Below are 18,679 nucleotides of genomic sequence, written 5' to 3'. Positions count from 1 at the left end.
ACCTACCCACATTCTGGTATAATTCCTCAAACACCCATGTGGCATCACTTTCCTTTGATTACTGTAACGTAGTTAGCTGTCCAAACCAGCGCTGGCAATGTAGTATGTATCACCCATCTCAGTCAACTTATATTTGTGTCACTGATGAGTACTGGAGGGATAAGTGTGCCTATTGGGGAGCAGTAAGGTGGAACACAGGGGAGGACTGGAGATATAAGCCAGAAAGTGCCTTAAGAAGAAAGGATTTAAATGGGAAATCCTTACTCACCTGAATGACCCTGATCAAAACAGGGACATGTCATCATGCAGGGAGAATATAATATAATAAAATGGTAGCTATTGCCAACCCCATTTTTGAAGACACCATGGCCATAGAGACAGGATACTCTGATACAAATCTCTGGTTAGAATGGATGAGGAACTCCGCTGACAAGTCCAATAAATCCGGCTGCTATGTTTGTGGCAGTGCAAGACCCCATCTAGGTACAGTACCATTAAATATTCCTGAACAGGCAGAGGAATGCTTTCTTAGCCTGTACACTAATAGTTCCACAGACCACATCAGTTGTGAGAACTGGAAGAAAGAATACCCTATAACTACCAACACCCCCAAGCCAGGAGACAGCATAACTATCTACCCTGGGAACTACACTTGTTATTCTGTCCCAGGAAACCAGGGTAGATTTAGGGGGATCTTTAGCAAGGGTTATTGCTCCTCGTATAGGGAAATAGACAAAACCAAGTTACAGAACCAGGTCCAGTCACTAGGGGACATATATTTATTTTGTGGGGATATGAAACTCAGAACTCGATTAGAAGGGAACTGGACTGGAGAATGCACACTAGCTAAGGTTCTTATGCCCATACACATTTTCACTACTGAACATACAGAGGAACCCAAATCACACTCTAGAAGTAAACGTGCAGCCCCTGCTGGGAGCATTGACCCCCATGTATATATTGATGCTATAGATGAATTTAAAGCTAGAGATCAAGTAAAAGCTGGATTTGAGTCTATAATAACCCAGATTTCCATAAACAAGAATGTAGATTGGATAAACTATATCTATTATAATCAGCAGAGATTTATACATTTCTCAGTGGATGCTCTTAAAGGTCAGGCGGAACAACTAAGCTTCACATCTACTATAACATTGCAAAATCGTATGGCATTAGATATGGTGTTGGCGGAAACAGGGGGAGTATGTAAAATGTTTGGGGAAACCTTTTGTACCTATATACCAGCCAACACAGGACCCAATGGTAAAGTAACCATAGCCATAAAGAAATTAGAAGATCTATCGATAGAACTTAAAAAGAATTCTGGAATCTCAGAACCCAGTGATCAGTATTTTGATTGGATTGGAGTGTGGAAAAAGACTTTGGCCCAGATAGGAATAACCATACCTATAATCCTGATAATCCTAGCCTTTGTTGTGTGTTGTGTTTTGCCTTGTTTAAAGAAGATGTGTGAGAAGGCTGTCGAAAATGCTATAAACTATAAAATCAGTAAACCTTAGGGACAGCATCTGACTCCATATGTGTAAAGTCTGAGGCTAAGGGGGTCCATGGACAAGCCATGGGTCAACTAAAGTACAGTGAAACGTTCGAGAAAACAAATTGGGGCAGATGAGTTAGGATGATGGAAATTAGGGAAAGGTAAAATGATCATTTTTTTTTTTTTGGGGGGGGGGGGGGGGGGGGCTGGCTTGTAATAGATGTATCTATGTTTTCCTTCCATGTAAAAAAATGATTCATTTAGGAGCCCCCTTCCCCATCTGCCCCTCCCCTCTCTGCTCACTTCATCTGGCCCCCACCATCGTCTGAAGACTTTGAACAAAGAAAGCCCGGGAATGACTCAGGAGTGGCATGCCTTTCCCCCTAGCAGGGGGTGGGAACCTATTCTAATTACAGAGGTTATATAAATCAGGGGCCTGCTTAAGAAAGATCAGATGTATTTTACCACTGACCAAGTGTGTCTGTGTGAATTACTCCAGTGCATGCACAAGGAATCAAAGGCCTTTTTTGTATTTTGTTGGGAGTAGGATACTTACTAGGCTATCTGATTAAATTTATATCATAGCCACATGCAGAACTGTCTGACCTAACATTCACATCCAGAAAGAGCAGATTTAAGACCGCAGGAGCATGCACCCAGACGACAGCCTCTGTTTCACGCCAGTAGGCATTTACTCAGGCCCCCGGTGAAGTCCATTAAGTGTGTTTGTATTTGTACAGATATTTTTTTTTCACAATATGGTGCACAGTATGTATTAATGGTAAGGAGTAACAGGAGGTTACTCCTTACCATTAATACATACTGTGCACCCAATTATGAAAAAAAATATCTGTACAAATACAAACACACTTAATATAATACAGGACACAGTATGGTAAAAACAATATACAAACTAAAGAAAAGTTCATTACGGTCATTCAGACCTAAAAGACCGAGCACTCTGGTTCACATAATTCAGTGAGCTTCTGCTTGCAGCAAGTACTTGTGCCTGTCTCCTCCTCTATAAGGCCATTTAACCCTCTCAATGCCTGCAAACTTCCATGGCCATGCATCTCCTTTATCGACATTTAACATACGTGAAATTAATCTGGGAGCCCCCACTCCTGTTTTTAGTGATCACCAATGTTCCTTGATTCATAAGTACAACGTTCTTTTTGTTTTCCCTATGTAATACAGCCCGCATGGGCATATCAGATAGTACAATACATACGTGCTCTTGCAGGTTATGAATTGTCTCACATTCATCCTGCAGGCACCGAGAGTAAATTTTCTGTCTGGTGTAATAATTTAGCAGTAAGTTTAATTTCTGCATCTAAAAAGTTACCTATAGGAAAATGACCTATAAGCCAGTTAGATTTTTTCTGACTTAATCCTACGAGCCTGTCTGTTCTTTAATGCATTGCCGTTAGTTTTATTGGGGAATATTTATCAAAACCTGTGCAGAGGAAAAGTTTCCCAGTTTCCCATAGCAACCAGATCGCTTCTTTCATTTTGCAGAGGCCTTGTTAAAAATGAAAGAAGCAATCTGATTGGTTGCTATGGGCAACTGGACAACATTTCCTCTGGACAGATTTTGATAAATCTCCCCCATTAAGTCTATAGGCAATTAGGGGACTGTGTATGCAAACTTCTTCTAGATCTGGGTGACGCTCGATCATATGCCAGTTTTTCCTGATCGTATTATTAACCTCTTCAGGACACAGGGTGTATTTGCTTTCCAAAAGCCAAATGTGACTCCTTTTCTTCTGAGCATTGTAGTTTGCCCGCAGTGCACTTGACGTCCACACATGGGGTATTTCCATACTCAAAAGAGATGGGGTTACAAATTTTGGGGGGCATTTTCTCCTATAACCCCTTATAAAAATGTAAAATTTTTGGGGGAAAACCAGCATTTTAGTGAAAAAAAATTATTCATTTACACATCCGACTTTACCGAAAAGTCGTCAAACACCTGTGGGGTGTTAAGGCTCACTGGACCCCTTGTTACGTTCATTGAGGGGTGCAGTTTCCAAAATAGTATAACAAGTTTTTTTTTTTTTTTTTTGCTGTCCCGGCACCATAGGGGCTTCCTAAATGTTACATGCCCCCCAAAAGCCATTTCAGAAAAACTCACTCTCCAAAATCCCATTGTCACTCCTTCCCTTCTGAGCCTTGTAGTGCACCCACAGAACACTTGACATCCACATATGAGATATTGCCTTACTCGAGAGAAATTGGGGTACAAATTTTGGGGGGCTTTTTCTTTTTCTCCTTTTACCCCTTTCAAAAACTGGGTCTACAAGAACATGCAAGTGTAAAAAAATGATGCTGCTATTCCTGTGAAACACCTAAAGGGTTAACACACTTTCTGAATGTCATTTTGAATACTTTGGGGGTGCAGTTTCTATAATGGGGTCATTTATGGGGTATTTCTAATATGAAGACGACTCAAATCCACTTCAAAACTGAACTGGTCCCTGAAAAATTCAGATTTTGAAAATTTTGTCAAAAATTGGAAAATCGCTACTGAACTTTGAAGCCCTCTGATGTCTTCCAAAAGTAAAAACATCTCAACTTTATGATGCAAACATAAAATAGACATATTGTATTTGTGAATCAAAATATAATTTATTTGGAAAATCCATTTTCCTTACAGACAGAGTTTCATGAAATTTGGGGATTTTTCACCAAGAAAGGATGCAAGTAACAACAAAAATTTACCACTATGTTAAAGTAGAATATGTCACGAAAATACAATCTCGCAATCAGAATAATCGGTAAAAGCATCCCAAAGTTATTAATGCATAAAGTGACAGTGTTCAGAATTGCAAAAGAGGGCTCAGTCCTTAACCCCTTAAGGACAAGCACAAGTAAACCTGTACGCCCCTGAAAGACCAGGCCTGTTTTTCAAATGGGGGAATGTCTGTCTTTATTAGAGAATAACTCTGGTAAAGTTTTGCCAATCATGATAATTACGACACAGTTTTTTTGTCACAAGTCGTCCTTCATGTACATAGTAAAAGTAAGCTGATATCATTTGTAGTTTTTTTTTTACCATGCAAAAAATCATGACATTTAAAAAAAAAAAAAAAAGATTTTTTGCTATTTTAACACTAATAGGTTGCATATATTTATACTTACTGACCAAATAGTTTACAAAACTTATACTTTCAGATGTCAACTTTATTTTGACAGCATTTTTTTGTTTTTAATTAACATTTAAAATTAATTAGAAGCCTAACAATATACTGTATTTATCGGGGTATACCACGCACCGGCCTATAACACGCACCCTCATTTTACCAAGGATATTTGGGTAAAAAAAGTTTTTTACCCAAATATCCATGGTAAAATGAGGGTGCGTGTGTGCGTGTGTATACCCAGATATACCCCCAGGAAAGGCAGGAGGAGAGAGGCCGTCGCTGCCCGCTTCTCTCCCCCTGCCTTTCCTGGGGTCTAGAGCCCTGCTGCCGGCCCTTCCCTCCTCCTGGCTATCGGCGCCACTGCCCGTTCTGTCCCCCTGACTATCGGTGCCGACGCCCCATTGCCGGCGCCGATAGCCAGGGCGCCGTCGTTGCTATGCGCTGCACGGCGCGGCGCATGACGTCAGTGCGCCGTGCATAGCAACAACGCAGGGGATGCACGCCGAAGGCCTGCAGCAGCGCGGACCCGACCCAGGTAATTATGCCACCGTGGATGGGGGGAGGCAACGGGGCAGCGGCGCCGGCACCGATAGTCAGGGGGACAGAACGGGCAGCGGCGCCGATAGCTAGGGGGAGAGAAGGGCCGGCAGCAGGTCTCTAGACCCCAGGGAAGGCAGGGGGAGAGAAGCGGGCAGCGACGGCCTCTCTCCCCCTGCCTTTCCTGGGGGTGTATCGGCGTATATCACGCACATAGACTTTAGGCTAAAAAAATTTAGCCTAAAAAGTGCGTGTTATACGCCGATAAATACGGTAACTTGAAATTTAGAAAATTTGAAAAGTACATATTTTTTTATGTGCTATGCAAGGTTTGCAGAAGTTTGAAGGTGGTAGAACATAGGAACACCCCCCCCCCAAATGACCTTATTTTAAAAACTAGACCCCTCAAGGTATCGTTAGGGGGTACAGTGAGTATTTTAACACTATAGTTTTTTGGCAGGAATTATTACAAAGTCAGTGTTAAAAATTCGAAATTTGCATTTTTTCACAAATGCATCATTTGTGGGACATATTTTTTGTACATCACTTCTGATATTGCAAGAAATGCACCCTATATTTTATTAAGCTACTAGGCCCGTGTTTGGAAATATCACCGCTTAGGCCATATTTGGTTCCTTGGCGGCGTGGTAGGACCCAGAAGCATAGGAGCGCCATTTGGCTTTCAGAGCATCATTTTAGGCCGAATGGATTGTAGGCGGCACTTCATGCCTGCAAAGGGTTTTAGCTGCCAGAACCATACCGCACCCCCACAAGTGACCCCATTTTGGAAACTACACCCCTAAAGTATTCATCTAGACCAAAAGTGAGTACTTTGAGTCATTTTTGTGTGGCTGGAATGGATACAAAGTCAGTAGAAAAATAAAAAAAAACATTTTTTTTCACAAATGCATTATTTGTGGGACATATTTTTTGTACATTGCATCTGAAAAGTAGCAAACGCCCCATATTTTATTACGCTGTTTGTCCCGTGTTCGGTAATACCTCCGCTTAGACCATATTTGGTTGCATGGCCACACGGTGGGACCCAAAAGGAGAGGAGCACCATTTGGCTTTCAGGATATCATTATACAAATTATAGTCTGCACTTCATCTTGCAAAGCATTCCAGCTGTCAGAACAATACCGCACCCCCAGATGTGACCCCATTTTCAAAACTACACCCCCTAAAGTATTCACCTAGGGCAAAAGTGAGCACGTTGAGCCCTTATTGTGTGGCTAGAATTATTTCAAAGTGAATGAAAAAAAATAGAAATAAGCTTTTTTTCCCTACAAATTCTTTATTTGTGGAACATCATTTTGGTACGTCGCTTCTGAAATGGAGGAAATGCCCCCATATTTTATCACGCTGTTCGTCCCAGGCTGGGCAGTACCCCTACTCAGGCCATATCTGGTTGCCTGACCGCCTGGTAGGACCAAGTAGGAGAGGAGCCCCCTTTGGCTTACAGGGCATCATTATATGAATAGTCCCCATTCATACTGCGTTTCTGCAGTATCGGTGTCTGTTGTCATGTCAAAAAAGGGATGCGAATGTATACTGTACCCGTCTCATTCAGAAATGGATGGAGCTGCTACAGTATACGTCAGCATCACTCTTTTTGACGTGATGCTGACGGATACCTCTAACACTGCGGAAACGAAGTATGAACGGGACCGCAATGTAGGGGCACATAGAGCACATCCGCAGGTTATCTCACACCGCGGATGCCCCCCAGCAGTCAAAAGGGCGAGATCACTGCTGTGGCTGGGTAGCTCAATGTGTCCACTCATGACTGCCGGCGGGAAATCTGCCGCTATGAGTGGACACATAAAGCTACCTAGCCGCAGCAGGGAGCTCATTATTGTGACTGTTGGCGGGCATCCGCAGCACGTAATATGCTGCGGATGTGCGCCGTGTGATCCCACACATTATGCATTTTTATTTTTGATTATACTTATTTAATAAATATATTTTTATTATTTTTTTACACTTTTTTTACATTTTATTTTTTTACACTTATGGTCTTTCTTTTTACACTTTTATTTATTTTATATTTTTTTTACACTTTTTTTTAATGCTTTGGAATACTTAGTATTCCAAAGCATTGCAACTATATGCTGCCTGCTAGTTTTACACTAGCAGGCAGCATATGAGGACGTGCCTCTGGCACGTCCTCACAGGCAATAACCAGGGCAGACCTGGGGGTCCTAGTAAAGACCCCCGGCTGCCCAGGTAAGCAGCAGCACCCTGCGGTTGTTGCAGGGTGCTATAGGAGAGACAGAGGGAGCCCCCTCCCTCTGTCAAAACTCCTTATAGCTCGCGGTCGCTTCCGACCGCAGCTGTAAGGGTTAATTTGCCGGGACCGAAGTTGTCTTCGGTCCCGGCAGTGCAGCAGGTCCCCGCCCGCCGGGGATCACACACAGCACCCCGCGATCGCGCTGCGGGGTGGTGCACAGGTGACAGAGGGAGCTGCAGCTGTAAGGGTTAAACTGCCAGGACCGAAGTTTAGTTCGGTCCCGGCAGTGCGGCAGGGTCCCGACTGTGTGCTACAGCCGAGTCCCTGCCGCGATCTCGTGGGTGCACTGGGCAGCACCCACGAGAGCTATGGACGAGTATACACGTACTAATGGCTGAATGTGCATTCAGCCTGGACATGTATACACGTCCATGGTCCTTAAGGTGCTAAGGTGAAAAAGGGCTGAGTCATTAAGGGGTTAATCATCTGATTCATGGAGGTATTAGAACACAACTCTGTTTTCTTTTTTCTGAGTAAGTAAGTCTTTTCTGTTTATCTGGTTAACTCTTGAGAAGACATTCTGTCTGTTAGTCTGTGTTTCAAATCCATTGCTTGGTTTAGGAAGGTATTATTGTTGTTGTTTAGATGTTTTAAGTGAAAAAACTGACTGTATGGAATACTTCTTTCACATAATAGGGATATGAGCTCTCAAAATGTAACATGGCAATATGTGCTATAAATTTTCTGTAACCAGATGTAATCAATCTACCTTCCTCTACATGAACCAGCACATCCAAAAACTCGAGGGACTGATCATTAAACTGTAGGGTAAATGCCATATTGACTGTGTTGGTAAAGGGGTATTCCAGGAATTTATTTCATTTGACTATGCTACAAGGGCTGTAAAGTTAGTGTAGTTCATAATATAGTGTCTGTACTTGTGTGTGATGGTAGTCTAAGGTTGAGTTTACTGTCCACCAGTACCCCCAAGCCTTTTTTTGTAGAAGTTTTACCTAATGTCTTATTATTTAGCACATAATTGTACATTTTGTTATTACGACCCAAGTACATAACCTTACATTTATCCACATTAAAGGGTACCTCTCATCAAATAAACTTTTGATATATTTTAGATTAATGAATGTTGAATAACTTTCCAATAGCATGTTAATGAAAAATATGCTTCTTTCTATTGTATTTTTCCTGATCAGTCCTGTCAGCAAGCATTTCTGACTCATGCTGGAGTCCTAAACACTCAGAGCTGCTCTCTGCTTCCTGTCACTGAGCCAGTTGCTAACCAATTTACATATGTCCTCCCCCAATCCCAGCATCCTCATTTTATTTAATAACCTTTTCGGTGGCACAGTATCAAACGCCTTCGAAAAGTCCGGATATATAATATCCACAGCTTCACCCCGATCCAATCTATAACTGACCTCCTCATAGAAGCTGATCAGATTAGTCTGACAGAACCGATCCCGCATAAACCCATGTTGGTGCTCTGTTAGAAGGTTATTTTCATTAAGATATTCCAGAATAGCATCTCTCAGAAAACCCTCAAAAATCTTACCCACTACAGATGTTAACCTAACAGGCCTATAGTTCCCAGGATCCCTTTTTGAATACTGGTACCACATTTGCAAAGCGGCAGTCCTGTGGAACAATCCCTGTCATTATAGAATCTTTAAATATAGTGAATAGGGGTCTGTCTAGCACGGTATTTCATTCTTGCAAAACCCTGGGATGGATGCCTTCTGGGCCTGGTGATTTGTGTGTTTTTATGTTACTAGGGCAGCACCTCACCTTTTCTTGGTTTAAACAGGTGAGATTTGCCAGAGAATTTACTTCATTCCCTTCCCTGTTATCTGGCATTGGACCTTGGGCAATATATACCAGTAGGAAAATTTCAGGTTCTTAGGGAGCGGTTTAAGAGAAATTTTCTCTGACATAACCCCTTTATTCACATATTCCTTAGTAAGGTATGAACCTTTTCTTTGCTCTTAGCAGTGTGGTTACAAGATAGGCTCTCATATACCATGAAATTCCCTAACTGGTTATTAACTTCCCCAATGTAATCCGTCCTGTACCCTACCACCACTGCCCCTCCTTTATCTGCTCTAGAGACTACTTTCTCTTCATGATTAGCTAACCAATCTAGAGCATGTTGCTCCCCTCTGGAAATATGAGGAGTGGGTTGTGGGTATATCAGGGCCCTAATGGTGTAACTATCATGGGGTCCCTTGCTTGGTTTTAGGATTAACTGCAGAGGTACCTTCACCTGACTCATCTGATAATGAGATGTTAGATTCAGATGTAATAAAGTCTGACTGGACAGGCATCCTTTACTTGTAAGTAAAAAGAAATAAATAATAATAAAAAATAAAAAAATACAAATGTTTTGTAAATATGATATTGTTGTAATTATATTGTCCCACAGAATAAAGATCGTAAAGATATTGTATGTAAGTTTTGTTCAGCATTTTAAGCCAAAACAGGGAATGGGTCCAAAATGCTGGAAAAGGTATAAATCTTTCAATCAGTTTTGGCTCCACTTCGGGTTTTGGCCCCTCAAAAAACTGACTAAAATTAGATCAATATACTACATGTAAACCTTGCTTTAGCTGTCTCAAATAATACATAGAGGGGGAGATTTATCAAAACCTGTGGAAAAGAAAAGTTGACCAGTTGGCCATAGCAACCAGTCAGACTGCTTCTTTTATTTTTCAGAGGCCTTTTTAAAAATGAAAGAAGCAATCTAATTGGTTGCTTTGCGGATAATGTTGTGCTGAGAGCACAACACCTTTGCTGGCCCGTAGACTCGCTGGTTCCTGTGCGTCGTGGATCAAGACAGGCAGCAGCCTTGGCGTCCTTCCGATGCTTGCACAGTAACGGTAATTGCTGCTGAACGGAGGTCCGGGGTCAAATAGACCCCCCCCCCCAAAAAAAAAAATGGAAGTAATACCAAGGCGCCTTTACCCTTTAGTGCTGGTATGCATGAACTGAGCACTTAGATTAAAAGTACTCAAAATCTTTATTAGTCAATTGGAAACATAAAGTGACACATGTGACCAATTGTCAGTGTATTGGAATCAGACAAGAACCGCCTCTTGGAGAATCAGGCATAATAACATTATCACTTGCTTCCATGCAAGTTAAGTATGTGCCTAATAATATTATTATTATTTTTTATCTGGATAATTTACTGTGTATCTTTTTGGACTAAAACACTAGTCGCTAATAAGTGGGTGTGTAGTTATATTTATTTATTATTATTTTTATATTTCTCCAAAACAAATGCACAGGTGTTTCTATGGTATTTTAAGTTAATAACAGAATTTTTCTAATTTTTCTGTCCAGTTATAATGAACTCATCTTATTTTTAAGTTTCATTATAATTTTTTATTTACATGTATTTATTTGTTCATATGTTATTATGAACAAATTCAATTTATTTGTTCATATGTTATCTGACCTGATAACCTGGAAGTATTGCTTATGCCACTCGATTCCCGGATGAAGAACCCGGGTCGGGTTAAATAAAGGTTTTCAGTACTTTTAAACTGAGTGCTCAGTTCATGAATACCAGCACTAAACGGTAAAGGCACCTGTATTACGTCAATTTATTTGTGGGATATATTCCACCCCGCACCTCCATTCAATAATTGGTTGGTATTGACAACTGGTTGACTTTTGTTCTCCACAGGTTTTGATAAATCCCCCCCAGAATGTCTTTTAACTAAATTATTCTCTGCAAACACAAACTAGATGATTTATATGCTGTAAAAAACTTGAATGAATCGCTAGAATATATTCATAAATTTTTTTCTTTATAACTTTACATGAATATATTAGCAATAGTCATTGATTCATGCAAAAAATTTTCATCAGTCAGAAAAGATATTTTTTAACTAAAGACGCCATTTAAATGTAGATCTTATTTGGTCATTTTTTAGGCAAATGTAATACTGATACATTTTTGCACTTGCAATGGCACAATACCTGTAACTCCCTCAAATCATTAGCACTGGAAATATTGTTCCTTAACTCTGGTACTGCTGTCAGCAGCCTGTTTGTTAATATGTAAATGAGGGTCAAGTGCCCAAGAACATCCTCTAAAGTAAAAGCCCAGGGATAGCCAGTGGCTGACAGGTCCACTTTAACAAACACATTTTTTTTATGACATCCCCATTAATCTGTTAAGGACACAAGGGCGTAGAGGTACGCCCTTACGTCCCTGTCTTTAAGGATGCAGGGCGTACCTGTACACCCTTGGTCCCACTACTGGGGTTTGCAGCAGGGTTTGCTCACGAGCTGAGCACACTTCATACTCTGTTGGTCCCGACTGCTATCAGCAGCCAGGATCCACGGTTAATGCTTGGCATCATCGATTGGCCAATTTTTATTGCGGCATTTAAAACGAAAGTAAAATGATCCCGACAGCTCAGCGGAGCTGATCGAGACCATCGCAGGGAAACAGCAATGTCCTAATTAGCTGAGAGGATGGTGGGAGGGCCCTTACCTGCCTCCCCGCAGTCCGATCGGTCCACTGATGCTCCAGCCAGGCTCTGCGGGCTAGAGCAGCAGAGCACCAGTAAATGCTATGCTATGGCAAGCATTGAACAGTATATGCAATCAAAATATTGCATGGTAAAGCCCCTATGGGAACTTTAAAAAAAAAAAAAAAAAAAGTGTAAAAAAAAAGTTAAAAGTGAATTGGAATCCCTCTGTCTTTTCACACTTTTTAAATAAAATAATGTAATAAAAAATAATCATATGTGGTACCGCCACATGCGTAAATGTCCGAACTATTAAAATATAAGGTTATCTAAACTGCACAATCGAATCGGTGGTGTACATGTAAAAAGCAATACCAAAGTTCAAAATTGTGATTTTTTGGTCACTTTATATACCATTTAAAAAAATAAGAAAAAGCGATGAAAAAGCCCCATCAAAACAAAAATGAAACTGATAAAAACTAGACTATGGTGCAAAAAATTAACCCTGATATAGTCCCGTATGTAGAAAAATTAAGTTATAGGGGTCAGATGACAATTTTAAACATAATTTTGGTGCATGTAGTTCTTTTTTTAAGTAGTAAAATAAAATAAAACCTACATAAATTGAGTATCCATGTAACCGTGTGGACCTACAGAATAAAGATAAGGTGTCATTTTTACTGAAAAGTGCACTGTGTAGAAGATATAAAAAGTTACAAAATGGTTTTATTTTATTTCACCCCACAAATAAGTTTTGTTTCGCCGCAGATTATGTTATAAAATAAGGGATGCCATTACAAAGTACAATTGGTGACGCAAAAAACAAACCCTTATATGGGCCTGTAGGTGCAAAATTTTCAATTTCAGTTTCACTTTCAGTGTTACGATTTTTAGAAGGGGAGGAAGAAAAAACAAAAATGCAAAAACAAAAATTGTCTGGGTCCAGGGGCACTCTGGTGAAAAACATTTTTTTTTAAATCTACTTAAACAGATTTGTAAATTACTTCTATTAAAAAAACTTAATCCTTCCAGTTCTTATCAGCTGCTGTATTCTTCACAGCAAGTTCTTTGCTTTTTAAATTTCTTTTCTGTCAGACCACAGTGCTCTCTGCTGACACCTCTGTCTGTCTCAGGAACTGTCAAGAGCAGGAGAGGTTTGCTATGGGGATTCGCTCCTGCTCTTGACAATTCCTGAGACAGACAGGGGTGTCAGCAGAGAGCACTGTGGTCAGACTAAAAAGAACAACTCACCTTCCTCTGTGGTATACAGCAGCTGATAAGTACTGGAAGGATTAAGATTTTTTAATAGTAATTCACAAATCTGTTTAACTTTATGAAAAAATAATATATAGTTTTTCACTGGAGTACCCCTTTAAGGAAAAATGGATTGAGTCCATATGGTGTTAAAGGTACTCCGGTGAAAACCTTTTTTCTTTTAAATCAACTGGTGGCAGAAAGTTAAACATATTTGTAAATTACTTCTATTAAAAAATATTAATCCTTTCTGTACTGGATGGTACCGGTGGCTATAAGCCACCAAGACCCGTATCTAATGCCAGACATCACTGATCGTGGTGATGCCTGGCATTAACTCCTTAGATGCGGCGATCAAAGTTGATTGCTGTGTCTAAAGAGAATGTAAACCGTTCCTGGCAGCTCAGTCGGGCTGTTCGGGACCACCATGGTGAAATTGCGGCATCCTGAAAAGCTGAGAGGACGGGGGGAGGGTCCCTACCTCCCTCCTCAACGTCCAATTGGCGATCTGCTGCTCCATGCCTGCTCAGCAGGCTGGAGCAGCAGAGCGCCAATAACACAGATCAATGCTATGCTATGGCATAGCATTGAACAGTGTTTGCAATCAGAAAATTGCATGTAATAGCATGTAAATATGGGGACCAAAAAAATGGTGGGAAAAAAGGTTAAACAACAAAAAAAAAACAATATGTAAACAAAAATAAACAAACATATGTGGTATTGCCGCGTGCATAAATGTCCGAAATATAAAAATATAATGTTAATTAAATTGCATGATCAATGGCGTATACGTATAAAAAATTCCAAAGTTCAAAATTGAGTATTTTTGGTCATTTTGTATACCCTAAAAAACTGTATTAAAAGTGATCAAAAAGTCCCATCAAAACAAAAATGGAACCTATAAAAACAGAAGACGGCAGCGCAAAAAATGAGCCCTCATACAGCCCCGTATGCAGAAAAAAAAGTTATAGGGGTCAGAAAATGACAATTTTAAACATACAAATTTTGGTGCACGTAGTTATTATTTTTTTTTATTAGTATAATAAAATAAAACCCTACATAAATTAGGTATCCTTGTAACTGTATGGACCTACAGAATAAATATAAGGTGTCAATTTTACAAAAAAAAAAAACCACTGCATAGAAACGGAAGCCGCTAAAAACTCCCCAATTTTTTTTTAATTCATTTATTTTTTGTTTCGCCATAGATTTTATGGTGAAATGACTGATGTCATTACAAAGTAAAATTAGTAGCGCATAAAAGAAGCCCTCATATGGGTCTGTAGGTGGAAAACTGAAAGCTTTATGATTTTTAGAATGTGAGGAGGAAAAAAACGAAAGTGGAGTCCTAAAAGGGTTAAAAGGGGTTATACAGCCTGTAAAAAATGATGGTCATTGATATTAGATTGTCAGGGGTGCTGGGAGTAGGACCACAGCCAATCAGCTGTTTGAAGAGCCTGTGGCACTCCCTACAAGTTAAGTGTCAGAGATTGTTAATGTTCAGGAAACTGAATTTCAGCTCCGTTTAAACTGTATTTAAATTTTTATACTTTTTATTTAAGATCGCCAAGCCTAAAAACAAATTCCAGTATGCAAGAACAAGCAATAACAAAATAATGGAATACATGTCATATGTCAGGATACAACAGCATAAGAAAGTTTAGTATGGATAGATGGAAGTTTACTGCATTTGTAAAAGATTACCTGTCTGATACTTCTCTTTAGCTCGTGCTCGTTCATCTGCATCAAAGTACCACACAGTTATTGCGTACCTGTCAAAACAAAAGAATGCAGAATCTTCAGGAATATATGCCATTAATGTTAGATGGGGGTACCATCTATTGGAACCCGCACCTAGCTCGAGATCAAGGGACCATCATCAGGCCCCCGGCTTTCTCCAGCGTGGTTGCGTCCATTGTTGGTGAGAAATCAGAAACAGCCGTGTCGGCTGTTTTTTGCAGTTTGCCTAACTTCTGTTGACTTTAAAAGGAGTTGTACAGTGCCAAAAGAGAAACAAAACCACTATAAAGACCATAAAATAAAGTTCAAATCACTTCATTTTATTAATTTAACATACAGTACATAAAATTACACATACAGCAATGGGCATAGAGAAAAGATGTGGGAACTGGGAAAGGGGGATAGTACTCTATGGGCAAGCAGATAGTGAGCCCTGTATTTCATACATAAAAAAAAGGGGATTGAAAAAGTGCAAGTGCATGAAAGAATGTATAATAAAGTGTAGGAATCGACCAATATCGAGTTTTTTAGGGGCGATACCGATAATCTGTCACTTTTCAGGCCGATAGCCGATAACTTATACCGATATTCCAGTACAAGTTATCGGCTATTTCAACACCCCCCCACCCCCCCGGCGGGGCAGAAGCCGTTGCAGATCAATTATTTAAGGCGGGTGCTTTAAATCAATGAACTGCAGCGGCTTTTGTGGTGCCAGGGACAGCCGCCGCCACCCGCTTCTCTCCCCCTGCCTGTCCTGAGTCTAACCACCACAGTTGCCCCATCGCCTCCCCCACATGCCGCTGCCCCATCGCCTCCCCCCCATCCTCTGCCCACATACCGCCGCTGCCCCATTGCCTCCCCCATCCTCTGGTCACATGCCACTGCCCCATCGCCTCCCCCCCATCCTCTGCCCACATACCGCCGCTGCCATCGCCTCCCCCCCATTCTCTGCCCACATACCGCCACTGCCCCATCGCCTCCCCCCATCCTCTGCCCACATACCGCCACTGCCCCATCACCTCCCCCCATCCTCTGCCCCATCGCCTCCCCCCCATCCTCTGCCCACATACTGCCGCTGCCCCATTGCCTCCCCCCATCCCCGATGTTATAATTACCTGTTCCCGGGGATCAGCGATCCTTCTGGCGCCGTCGGCGTCCTGCGCTGTCACTGTGCGCACTGATGGTGATGTCGCGTTGGGGACGTCACTCGTCATTACGCAGTGCACAGCAATAGTGCGGGAACCAGAAGGATGGCGGACCCTCGGGAACAGGTAATTATAACACCGGGGATGGGGGGAGGCAATGGGGCAGCGGCGCCGGTATGTGGGCAGAGGATGGGGGGAGGCAATGGGGCAGTGGCGGCGATGGTCGTCTCTGGCCGGGGGGCGGGGTAATTGCCGATACCGATAATGTCCAAAATCGGGATTATAAGCCAATAATATCGGACAAACCGATAATCGGTCGATCCCTAATAAAGTGTCTAGGATCATGGATCTACATAAAGCATGAGAATCTCTCATATAGTACATGGTATTACCACACCCAGTCCCCTCAATACAAGTCACACCCCGCCCTCTCAATACCAGTCTATGGGAGGGGGCATGGTAGCCGTGATGTCAAAAGGGGCGGGGCTGTGATGTCACGATACTCCAGCCCCTGAATCGCCTGTCATCAGGCACGGAGCGAAGTTCGCTCTGTGCAGCAGATGACCGGGGTGCTGCAGGAGAGATTGCGGGGGTTCCCAGCGGCGGGACTACCGGGATAAGATGTCTAGGGGTGGATTACCCCTTTAACGCTCTCAACTCCTTGAACACTCAAGCTAGATAAATCCCCTGCATGTTCTTAAAAAAAGTGTTTAGTAAGTTCATACATCGATCTGTGAATTCTGTTCATATCTTGCAACATTTGCAAATGTTCAGCAATTCTTGTTTTAAAGGGGACTTACCCTATTTGTTTTGTTTCATTTCTATTCTTGTTGTTTAGCCTACTCTATTTCCGTTCTTTGTTGTCTTTTTATCCCCACTTTGTTTTCCTATCTTTGCTTCTATTTCCTGTTTCTTGCTGTGCTGAAAACTACAAATCCCAGCATGCCACATGCCTTGCTGGTTTGGGGCGGCTCCTTTTTTTTTGTTCCGCCCTTTACCCACCCTACTATTTTCCCGGGTCGGCCCCCTTATACACAGCACACTAATATAATCAGCCCTGGTTGGGATACACAGTCATGCACACACAAAAGGGACTACAACTCCCAGCATGTGTCATTCAGGAGTTTTTAGTCTGTGGTATAACACCAGCATGCTGCCTCTGTAGTCTCCTGAGGGTTGTAGTTCACTACATCTCTGTAAGGCATACACCAGTGTTTCCCAACCAGGGTGCCTCCACGTGTTACAAAACTACTACTACCAGCATGCCTGGACAACCAGAAGCTGTCTGGGCTGTCCGGGCATGCTGGGAGTTGTAGTCTTGATACAGCTGAAGACACCCTATTGGAAAACAATGCACTTTGTTTGTAATATACTGAATAGGCTAGGCCAGTGTTTCCCAACCAGTGTGCCTCCAGCTGTTGCAAAACTACAACTCCGAGCATGCCCAAAGTCTGTCCAGGCATGCTGGGAGTTGTAGTTTTGCAACAGCTGGAGGCAGACTGGTTTGTAAACACTAGCATATACACACATAACAGGGACTACAACTCCCAGCATGTGTCATTCAGGAGTCCCCCCCCCTCCCCCTCCCACTTCACACACAGAAATCATCCCCAGTCCGAGATTTATTCCCCTGCAGTCTATACGGAAGAGATTCATCAAAACCTGTGCAGAGGCAAAGTTTTCCAGTTGCCCATAGCAACCAATCAAATTGCTTGTTTAATTTTTCGCAGGCCTTCCTAAAAATGAATGAAGCGATCTGATTGGTTGCTATGGGCAACTGGGCAAGTTTTCCTCTGCACAGGTTTTGATAAATCTCCCCATACATCCCCAGCCCGTGTACCTTGTTATCCCTTCACATACATCTTCTCTGTCTTCTTTCAGTGCAGACCTGCATCCTCAGAAGGCAAAGCAGGGGGAGGGGTAGATGAGGAGCTGTGTAGGAGCTTCTTGCTCTCATGCACACCTGTGACCACCTGGAGGTGAAGATGAGGGGGCGTGGCCTCTCTCTGTCATGCAGTTCTCAAAGAACAGAGGAAAAAAAAAGCTCTGACATCTTGTCCACAGCCTAATCCTAACCTGTGGACAACAGTCAGAGATCCAACACAGAACTACAGAACTTCCTGGCCCACAAACAGGTAAGAAAAAAAGACACATGCTACACAAACATTTAATACATGTCAATTGCAAAAAACATGACCATTAAAATAAGATGCAATATAGCCAAAAATCTTAACCACCGGAGTACCCCTTTAACCACTTCAGGACGGAGCCCATTTTGGCCTTAAGGACCGGAGCTTTTTTGCACATCTGACCACTGTCACTTTAAACATTAATAACTCTGGAATACTTTTAGTTATCATTCTGATTACGAGATTGTTTTTTCGTGACATATTCTACTTTAACATAGTGGTAAATTTTAGTCGATACTTGCATCCTTTCTTGGTGAAAAATCCGTAAATTTGATGAAAAATTTGAAAATGTTGCATTTTTCTAACTTTGAAGCTCTCTGCTTGTAAGGAAAATGGATATTCCAAATATTTTTTTTACTTTATTCACATATACAATATGTCTACTTTATGTTTGCATCATAAAATTTATGAGTTTTTACTTTTGGAAGACACCAGAGGGCTTCA

The 18,679-nt window shown here is 41.7% G+C and overlaps 1 protein-coding gene across 10 annotated transcripts in view; it reads right to left on the bottom strand.

Moving 5' to 3' along the window:
• Positions 1-18,679, bottom strand: part of EGLN1 (egl-9 family hypoxia inducible factor 1) — a 501,918-nt gene that overhangs the window by 160,818 nt on the left and 322,421 nt on the right. For 7 of the 10 annotated variants that reach the window (XR_008891417.1, XR_008891418.1, XM_056566912.1 and 4 more), the window contains one exon: positions 14,866-14,933. The exons of the other annotated variants lie outside the window; for them this stretch is intronic. Coding sequence is in view for 5 of the 7 variants with exons in the window: in XM_056566912.1 (XP_056422887.1) it covers positions 14,866-14,933 (68 nt within the window). In the remaining 2 variants the exon portion in view is untranslated. The remainder of the gene's footprint in view (positions 1-14,865; positions 14,934-18,679) is intronic. 10 annotated transcript variants of the gene reach the window in all.

This window comes from Hyla sarda, chromosome 3 (genome assembly GCF_029499605.1).
Source record: "Hyla sarda isolate aHylSar1 chromosome 3, aHylSar1.hap1, whole genome shotgun sequence".
NCBI lineage: Eukaryota > Metazoa > Chordata > Amphibia > Anura > Hylidae > Hyla > Hyla sarda.
The sequence above is the reverse complement of the archived record's forward strand: the minus strand, read 5'-3'. Positions and strand labels throughout refer to the sequence as shown.